General features: G+C 34.5%; 2 protein-coding genes across 2 annotated transcripts in view; both read right to left on the bottom strand.

Moving 5' to 3' along the window:
* Positions 1 to 2,803: 2,803 nt before the first annotated feature.
* LOC138324243 (phospholipid-transporting ATPase ABCA1-like) lies at positions 2,804 to 6,163 on the bottom strand. The gene is made up of 8 exons (XM_069269319.1): positions 6,145 to 6,163; positions 5,530 to 5,665; positions 5,182 to 5,355; positions 4,897 to 5,014; positions 4,386 to 4,576; positions 3,805 to 3,943; positions 3,342 to 3,546; positions 2,804 to 2,910 (listed from the first exon to the last, which is right to left on the bottom strand). The coding sequence occupies exons 1-8, from the start codon at positions 6,161 to 6,163 to the stop codon at positions 2,804 to 2,806; spliced, it is 1,089 nt and encodes a 362-aa protein (XP_069125420.1).
* Positions 6,164 to 6,454: 291 nt separating this feature from the next.
* The window catches only part of LOC138324242 (uncharacterized), a 54,258-nt gene continuing 50,392 nt past the window's right edge, over positions 6,455 to 10,320 (bottom strand). The window contains exons 56-57 of the mRNA XM_069269318.1: positions 7,587 to 7,726; positions 6,455 to 6,589 (exon numbers count right to left, since the gene is read on the bottom strand). Coding sequence (XP_069125419.1) covers positions 6,455 to 6,589; positions 7,587 to 7,726 — 275 coding nt within the window. The remainder of the gene's footprint in view (positions 6,590 to 7,586; positions 7,727 to 10,320) is intronic.

Genomic DNA, 10,320 nt, shown 5'->3' with positions numbered 1-10,320 from the left:
TTCTAATGTTTTGTTTTATCCCATATACCAAAAATGTGTTAATCCAGTGCTGTATAAAAAAGTTTTCTTCTAAATTATGTATGTTAAAGTAGGAGAAAAGCATAAACAAAGTTATAATCCAGTGCTGTATCAGAATAAGTGGGTTTTTCTAAAGTATTTTGTTACAGTAGCACATTGATTAAATCAATAAACCCAAAACTTTATCACCAGCTTTCTTCAATCCAAATTATTACCAGTAGTAGCGCAGTCTCCAACATCTATGTCACTCATAACATGCTAGTATCACAATAGTTTTTTCTGTAAATTATATTCCATACAGTACCCCATGGAGATAGACCAAATGTAAAGGAATAAAATGTTTAATCCAGTGCGTAAACCATCAAATACCGTTTTTCTTCAGTAAAAGTATGTAGTTGTAGCCCATTGATACCAACAGGGTTAAACCATGTAACTATAACAATAAGTTTTTAACACTTACAGTAGCCCATTGATACATCAATCAAATGTGTTAATCCAGTACCTGAGAATAAGTTTTCTTCTATATGTTACAGTAGCCCATTACCACATCGGTGCTTAATCCATTTGCTGATATCAGGTAGAGTTTTTTCTAAAGTATAAGTACTTGTTACAGTAGCCCATTGATTAAATCAAATAATAGTGCTGTATCAGACATACAGCTTTTTACTTCACATGAATAAATGTTATCAAGATAAAATGATAATTAATCAAGTACTTAAGCTCTGAGTTCAATACATGCATCTTCTAAAGTATGTATTTACAGTTCAAACAATTGAATGTAATCATTGAAATCCAGTGCTGAAAAAGTAAAAGTTTAGACTCAAAATGTTTATTTTTAAAATAATACTAATTGATACCATTACATATAGAAATATGTGTTTAAACATGCTTATCAGAAATAAGTTTTCTTCAAAGTATGTATGTTACATAGCCCATTGATACAATAAATGATGTGGAGAAGCAGTGCTGTATAAATAAGTTTTTCACTAAAGAGTAGACAAAGTCGGATACCAAGCAAATGAGGTAATGCCTGTGCAGTATCACGAATACACAGTTTTCTTCTAAAGTATGTATGTTACCAGGCCATGATATCAGGGAAATTGGAACCAGTGCATCATCCAGTTAATTCTTCTGTGTATCCCATGTTACCTTCAGCGCCATTGTAACCAAAAAATAAATTCCAGTAAGTATCAAAACATTTTCATTTAAAGTACAATACCTACAGCGCCTGATAAAAATCAATGTGTTAAAAGTGCAAATAATTATCATCTTAAAGTATTATAAAATACAATAGCCCATTGATACCTGCATTTTGTTATCCAGTACAATCATCTTAAGTTTTCATCTAAAATCATCTTCAGAACCAAATTACAAAACACAATTGTTTAACTCATTACCAGAAAATTTGGCATACAATTCATGTTAATATCAGATTGTTACACAAACTTTAATCCAGTGCTGACATCAAAAAAGGGCCCCGCTATGTCTGACGTCTTAAGAAGCCCATTGAAATAATTTTTACAGAAAATTCTTCGTTTTAAAGTATGTATGTTACAATATTAAAGGAATGTCATCATTAATGTGAAACCAGTGCTGTATCAAATTTTCTTCTAAAGTATATGTATGTTTACCAGTAAATAGCCATTGATTAAATCCAATCAAATGTGTTAATTAATCCAGTGCTGTATCAAAATAAGTTTTCTTCTAAAGTATGTATGTTACAGTTAGCCCATTGATACCTGCAATCAATATGTGTTAATCCAGTGCTGTAATCAAAATAAGTTTTTTCTTCTAAAGTATGAATGTTACCAGTAGCCCATTGATACCAATCTAATGTGTTTTTAATCCAGTGCTGTATCAGAATAAGTTTTCTTCTAAAAGTATGTATGTTACAGTAGCCCATTGATACCAATCAAATGTGTTAATCCAGTGCTGTATCAAATAATTTAGTTTTCTCTCTAAAGTATGTATGTTACAGTAGCCCATTGGGATACCAATCAAATGTGTTAATCCAGTGCGGCTGTAACAGAATAAGTTTTCTTCTAAAGTATGTATGTTACAGTAGCCCATTGATACCTGCAATCAATGTGTTTAAGATACCAGTGCTGTATCAAAATAAGATTTTTCTTCTAAAGTATGTATGTTACCAGTAGGACCCATTGATACCAATCAAATGTGTTAATCCAGTGCTGTATCAGAATAAGTTTTTTCTTAAAGTATGTATGTTACAGTAGCCCATTGACACCAATCAAATGTGTTAATCCAGTGCTGAATCAGAGATGTTGATGACTTACATAGTGGTAGTTTTTAGCAGCTCCGTTATGTCCCAGGAGAACAGTGATCTGTCCCTCGTAGAAATCAGCAGTCAGATCCTTCACTGCTTTTGTTTTACCGTAAGATTTAGAGAGATCCCTGGACTGACATTCCAACTCTCAGTGTATTGGACATTGGCCTCCACTAAGCCTTCTGTTAATAGAAAAATATTAACTGTTTCTTTAAAGGGCAAATGTTGAAGATTTCTGTGACTAAAATTCTACTGGGAGTTTTGCTTTGGGAATAAAATACTACTATGTCATGAAGAAGACTTTGGTCATTTTGAAATATATATCGGTAGTTAGGTGACTTAATGGTGTTTTTCATATTTTGAAAAATGATTCCTTGTTACCTTGGTAATATGGCAACTGAAGAAGAGATGTATTGCAAAGGTATTTAAACATGTATATCTATCGCAGAAAGAAATGGAGATAACCTACTAAAGATGGAATGTTTTTAATGATTGAGATAATTACCATTTTGTGTGAGCTCTGTATTTGGAGCTTGGTGAGCTGACACTACAGCCCCAGAAGGCCGGTGACACGGGGAAATACCACGGCTGGGATATACCATGTTTACCTGGAAACAAAGAAATCACCAATAAAATAACAACACACATTATACAATTGTACATACTAATTACAAACAAGTGTTTAAAAACATCTGAAATATCTTCTTGTTCATAATAATTAATATTAGGCAAACAGATGTTCCACATTTTAATATTATATTTGTACAAAGTTGCTTTGGATTCTATGTTCAAAAGTCTGTTTTACATTCTGCGATTTTCAACTATGGTTTAGTTCATACATATTTATACCTATATACAGTCGGAAATAACTCAAACTTATTTTGTTGGTCCTGAACAAACCTTCCACTACTATGTATTAAAGTTAACGTAACAATCCTTATACAACTCTGGTCACACTAATTCCATGTTAACAGGATTTGGTTGTATTTCAAAATATTTTACTCGATCATATCAAATTTTTCAGAAAAGAGATATATACCAGGTCTGATGGTCCTGAGATACCAGCCGATGATGAGATAGATGACACCGTCGATGATCATCATGAGACAACACCAGGCAAAGGACATATCATCACCAGGCATAGGACTGTCATAGATTGAGTCCCAGTGCATACCCAACATCTGGATCTCATAGCGAGCGATGTACTGGGCCGCAAACCCAAAGGAAGTTGTTGAGGCCAAACACTACAACAAAGGTATCATTTTCAATTTTGTTTTCATCACATATGTAAAGGGCAACAAATAAGGAAAAAGGTCGGTAAATTAGTAATTGAAAGTGAGGAGAAAAGCATAAACAAGTTATCAGCTTTTTATTTAGCGTATTTTGTTACATTACTTAAATTCAGATTTAACCCAAACTTTATCACCAAGCTCTCTTCAATCCAAATATTGGTAGCACAGTCTCCACCCATACTTATTCACTCATACATGGCCAGTACTTACAGCTAGTATTTTCTGCCAGAACTCCATCTGTACCTCCATGGAGATAAGGACCATGTAAGGGACGTACGAGAGAGCGTAAACCATCAGTACCGTCAGTACAGCCAGTGTAGCTTGTGTGAACAGGGCGCTAACCATGTAACTATAACAGTAAATTACACTTCACAGTCAAACATCATTCAAAATACCTGAGAATATATCATTAAGACATTACACACTCGGCTCAATATTTGCTGATTGTGTTGGTAGATGTTTTGAGTTATAAGACTTGTTAGATTTGTTATTAAACTCATCCAATATGGAGACATACAGCTTACTTTACTTCACATGAATAAATTTATCAAGATGAAGATGATAATGGTCAAGTACTTAAGCTCTGAGTTCAATACACGCATCTTCAGTACATGTTCTTTTGTCAAACAAAGAATGTAACATTGAAACAAATATTAAGAAAAGTAAATAGTTTAGACTCAAAACTTTTTTAAAATAATAAACTAATTATGCCAATTACATATAGAACTATAGAGGTTTAAACATGTTTTCAGAGTTAAGGACGACAGGCAAGGAGGATGTAACTGACTTACCATAACATGAGGCTGGAGAAGCAGAAGATAAGGAAGTACACAAAGAGGAGACCGAAGTCGGAGAAAGCGTAGAGGTTGCCTGCCTTCAGTATCACGATACACAGTACAGAGGTGAGGGCCATGATGATCAGGGAACTTAGGAACCACATCATCCAGTTAATGGAGCTGTGTAATCCCATTACCTTCAGCGCCTGTAAAATATCAAGATAACAGGTCAGTATACATTATCATCTTAATACAATCACCTTCATAGTACCTGTAAAATATCAAGATAACAGGTCAGTATACATCATCATCTTAATACAATCATCTTCAGAACCTACAAAACACACGTAAACTCATTACGACAGTATGACATACAACAATCATGAATATCTATACATGTTACACATAATGATATTACATTTTACCAAGTATATCCCACATCTGTATACATATTGACTTTTTGCTAAAACATATGTCAAATTTTGACAAACCTCTATTGTGGAAATAAAAATCAGATTAGAGTTACCTCCTCTTGGCCATTCTGTCGGTCATATACCAGGTTCTTGGTAGCGACAGCCAAGGCTGCAATCCAGGCCATGGTCATCATAACTGGTAGGAGATACATACTGAGTGTGTTCATGTAACTGTAATGGAAACAACAGCAGTATAATACTCTGTATAAAGGGTATAAATACAAGGATTACACACGTCTTATACATACAACAAATTAAAACTCAAAGTAGAAATCAGGCAAACAATAAATCATAGACGCCAATCCTTGTAGTATTATTTACTAAATAGAAGTACTCACACATCATTGATGTGACAAGGAGTCGGGAATTGTTGGATATGCACGGTAGTATCTACAGGCTGGCCGGTCTGCATACGAATGATGGCAGAATCGACGATGTCTTGGAGCTGAATAAAGCCTCGAGTGTATCTCATGTCAAATATCATGTCATCTTCAGGGAATGGTCGCCACATCCTGTCAGAAAAAAAGTTTTCTCAAAATACAATAAAGCTCACAAGGAAGAAACAAGTACAACAATTGAACTAATTAGATACATGCAAATAAAAAGTAACAAAACTAAATGTTGTAGTGATACATCTTGTTACCATTTTAATGGTTGGTTACCATAGTAACTAAAATAGTACGCACCGTTCCTTTAGTCGTACCGTGTTCCTAACATTTTCTACATCCATACGAAGCGTGTATGACACGTGTTTCGGCAGCTGTGATGTTGATCTCTTTTTTCTGTTGTTTCCAGTATCATCAAGATTTTTAAACTCGATCACTGCAATGATAATCAATATATATTAATTATCCCATTGTAAACTCGATCACTGCAATGATAATCAATGTATATTAATTATCCCATTGCAAAAAAGCTTCATACAGTCAAACATAATTAAGTGGTAAAAAGAAGGATTTATGAAGTTTTTATTTGACATTCAACAGTTAACCTAATATTATATACATTTATAATATCACAAGTAGTATTGACCCAAAAAATATGTAACTTTCTGTATATTGGGGGAGGGATAAAAGGAGACAGCAATTTTATGTCCAAGTCCTTGTTGTTGTACAGTTGTGATCAGAAAGAAGATCTTACCTCCAGTTTATGGAAATAGCTAACCCTTTACAAGTAGAATAACATACCAATAGTTTCAGTAGAATTATGGAAATAGCTAACCCTTTACAAGTAGAATAACATACCAATAGTTTCAGTAGAATTATGGAAATAGCTAACCCTTTACAAGTAGAATAGCATACCAATAGTTTCAGTAGTCATTTTTATAAAGTTATTCAGTAATCAGATCTAAACTTCAATAATTTGATCAGAATTCAGCTGAGTATCCCAATAAGTTTCAAACTATTTCATAGATCATACTTCAATATTAAACATGATATTCCAATCAGACTTTAGCTCATTCTTTGGATATTACTTCAAAATTAGAAATAATATTCAAATAAGATTTCAGCTAGTTATTTGGATTTTACTTGAAAAATTGACATGATATTCAAATAAAATTTCATACTTCTTACTATTTTCTTACTTCATTATTAGACATGATTCAGTTTGTTATTTAGATCTTACTTCAATATTAGCCATGACATTTGGATCAGATTTCAGCTCATTTATATCCATCAGTCCTTTGGCCCAAAGCCTGCTATAGTGCTGGACGTCCTCCAATATTCCAAATGATGAATTGGACATCTAAAACAACAAACAATGAATTAGACATCTAAAATACCAAACGATGAATTAGCTACCAAATGATGAATCAGACATCTAAAATACCAAACGATGAATTAGACATCTAAAATACCAAATGATGAATTAGACATCTAAAACAACAAACAATGAATTAGACATCTAAAATACCAAACGATGAATTAGCTACCAAATGATGAATCAGACATCTAAAATACCAAACGATGAATTAGACATCTAAAATACCAAACGATGAATTAGACATCTAAAATACCAAATGATGAATCAGACATCTAAAATACCAAACAATGAATCAGACATCTAAAATACCAAACGATGAATTAGACATCTAAAATAACAAACAATGAATCAGACATCTAAAATACCAAACGATGAATTAGCTATGAATCAGACATCTAAAATAACAAATAATGAATCAGACATCTAAAATACCAAACGATGAATTAGCTACCAAATGATGAATCAGACATCTAAAATAACAAACAAAGAATTAGACATCTAAAATACCAAATGATGAATTAGACATCTAAAATAACAAATAATGACCTAGATATATATCAAGCTATCAAACTAGTTGTATGATTACAGGGCAGTAAAGTGAAGGTGTTGTATAAATGCCTACCAATTACTTGTTTTCCGCTTGATTACAGATAATTCTAGTTCAAGATTGTAAATGTACTTATTTTCATGCAATCAAATTCTTTTGTACAGTTTAGCAATAAGATAAATTTGCACATTCAGAGTAAATGCTATACCTATGACATTACAAAAATACCAATGCAATCTTATTAGTGGAAAATGCCTGGAACAAATAATAAGAGTTCTGATATAATATGTAAATTTATAGTAGATGCCTTGTTGCTATATAAAATAACAGGACGCAACTCAGCAGGACAAACATGGGTAATAGTATATATCCTGGAGCATAAAAGACCAAGAGTATAGATAAAACGATAAAAGTTTAAGAGCAGATACCTACCATTTGAGCGAGCTGTTGGGTTGTTGGTGTGTTAGGGCTGTACAGGATTTTACCACGAATCAAAGGTTTCAGGTACGTCCAGATGACTGGTCCATACTGGGATGTTATAATATCTACATACAAGTCCTGGCAGAATCCCTCTATGAAAGAGAAATATAGAGAATGATTAATCATTGAGTCAAAATATTTAAATTATCTTTAGTCTATTGTCATGTAAAGACCTCTAAAGAAAAGGAAATAACACACTCTAAAGTAAACATGTAAATTTTCTTCTTCTCTCTCTCTTTTTTTTTTTTTAAACTTTTGTGATTTTTTTAAATTCATAAAATTTCATTCATGCCACTTTATTATTCCATAGATTTACTTTTTAGATATGAGAATAGTTTTATTTTTGGCTAAAAGAGGTGGAAAATAACTAAAAAGAAGTAAGATCAATCATTTTTATTGTCATGGTGAATGTAACTAGGCAATAGAATGACATCCTAATAATAGTACTTCTAAGGATGGTATTCTAATCATCTACAATCAAGGTTATATTGACAGGATTGAGTAGTTAACTCCAGTGATTGATTCACATTCAGTTTGATACATTATACAAATCCTGACAATGACCACTAGAAGTGTATTGTAAAGCATTTTTGTTATATCGAGTAATGTGATTATAAATGATCTAGCTATGTGAAAACAAATTTTACATTCAAAGTCTACTACTTGCACATAACATAAAGTATCTACATTTAAAATAAAACTTTAAAATTATGTGACTAATATGTCATTTAAAAAGGAGAATATACTTGAAAACATTCTAGCTCATCTACATACATAATGATAGAAATGAGGAAATGAAGCAGAATTATATGCACAAATTAAATATACAAAAAATAAATAACAAAAGCTTAGAAAGCAGAAGTAGAGCATATCCAAATGTTTGTAATATCATCAGTCGGACTGGTCTCAGCTAAAGTGATTGGCTCACAGGTCCATTATGTTTGTAATATCATCAGTCGGACCGGTCCCAGCTAAAGTGATTGGCTCACATGTCCATTATGTTTGTAATATCATCAGTCGGACCGGTCCCAGCTAAAGTGATTGGCTCACATATCCATTATGTTTGTAATATCATCAGTCAGACCGGTCCCAGCTAAAGTGATTGGCTCACATGTCCATTATGTTTGTAATATCATCAGTCGGTCTGGTCCCAGCTAAAGTGATCGGCTCACATGTCCATTATGTTTGTAATATCATCAGTCGGACCAGTCCCAGCTAAAGTGATCGGCTCACATGTCCATTATGTTTGTAATATCATCAGTCGGACCGGTCCCAGCTAAAGTGATTGGCTCACATGTCCATTATGTTTGTAATATCATCAGTCGGACTGGTCCCAGCTAAAGTGATTGGCTCACATGTCCATTATGTTTGTAATATCATCAGTCGGACCAGTCCCAGCTAAAGTGATTGGCTCACATGTCCATTATGTTTGTAATATCATCAGTCGGACCGGTCCCAGCTAAAGTGATTGGCTCACATGTCCATTATGTTTGTAATATCATCAGTCGGACCGGTCTCAGCTAAAGTGATTGGCTCACATGTCCATTATGTTTGTAATATCATCAGTCGGACCAGTCCCAGCTAAAGTGATTGGCTCACAGGTCCATTATGTTTGTAATATCATCAGTCGGACTGGTCCCAGCTAAAGTGATTGGCTCACAGGTCCATTATGTTTGTAATATCATCAGTCGGACTGGTCCCAGCTAAAGTGATTGGCTCACAGGTCCATTATGTTTGTAATATCATCAGTCGGACCAGTCCCAGCTAAAGTGATTGGCTCACATGTCCATTATGTTTGTAATATCATCAGTCGGACCGGTCCCAGCTAAAGTGATTGGCTCACAGGTCCATTATGTTTGTAATATCATCAGTCGGACCGGTCCCAGCTAAAGTGATTGGCTCACAGGTCCATTATGTTTGTAATATCATCAGTCGGACCGGTCCCAGCTAAAGTGATTGGCTCACAGGTCCATTATGTTTGTAATATCATCAGTCGGACCGGTCCCAGCTAAAGTGATCGGCTCACAGGTCCATTATGTTTGTAATATCATCAGTCGGACCGGTCCCAGCTAAAGTGATTGGCTCACAGGTCCATTATGTTTGTAATATCATCAGTCGGACTGGTCCCAGCTAAAGTGATTGGCTCACATGTCCATTATGTTTGTAATATCATCAGTCGGACCGGTCTCAGCTAAAGTGATTGGCTCACATGTCCATTATGTTTGTAATATCATCAGTCGGACCGGTCCCAGCTAAAGTGATCGGCTCACAGGTCCATTATGTTTGTAATATCATCAGTCGGACCGGTCCCAGCTAAAGTGATCGGCTCACAGGTCCATTATGTTTGTAATATCATCAGTCGGACCGGTCCCAGCTAAAGTGATCGGCTCACATGTCCATTATGTTTGTAATATCATCAGTCGGACCGGTCCCAGCTAAAGTGATTGGCTCACATGTCCATTATGTTTGTAATATCATCAGTCGGACCGGTCCCAGCTAAAGTGATCGGCTCACATGTCCATTATGTTTGTAATATCATCAGTCGGACCGGTCCCAGCTAAAGTGATCGGCTCACAGGTCCATTATGTTTGTAATATCATCAGTCGGACCGGTCCCAGCTAAAGTGATCGGCTCACATGTCCATTATGTTTGTAATATCATCAGTTGGACCGGTCTCAGCTAAAGT

This window comes from Argopecten irradians, chromosome 5 (genome assembly GCF_041381155.1).
Source record: "Argopecten irradians isolate NY chromosome 5, Ai_NY, whole genome shotgun sequence".
NCBI lineage: Eukaryota > Metazoa > Mollusca > Bivalvia > Pectinida > Pectinidae > Argopecten > Argopecten irradians.
This window is presented reverse-complemented; position numbering and strand designations above follow the sequence as displayed.

Coding starts and splice junctions, on each gene's coding strand:
- LOC138324243 (XM_069269319.1), bottom strand. Junction 5,356..5,529: donor ACGGTACGACTAAAGGAACG/GTGCGTACTATT, acceptor TTTTTCTGACAG/GATGTGGCGACCATTCCCTG. Junction 3,547..3,804: donor TCTGGCAGAAAATACTAGCT/GTAAGTACTGGC, acceptor CCTTTGTTGTAG/TGTTTGGCCTCAACAACTTC.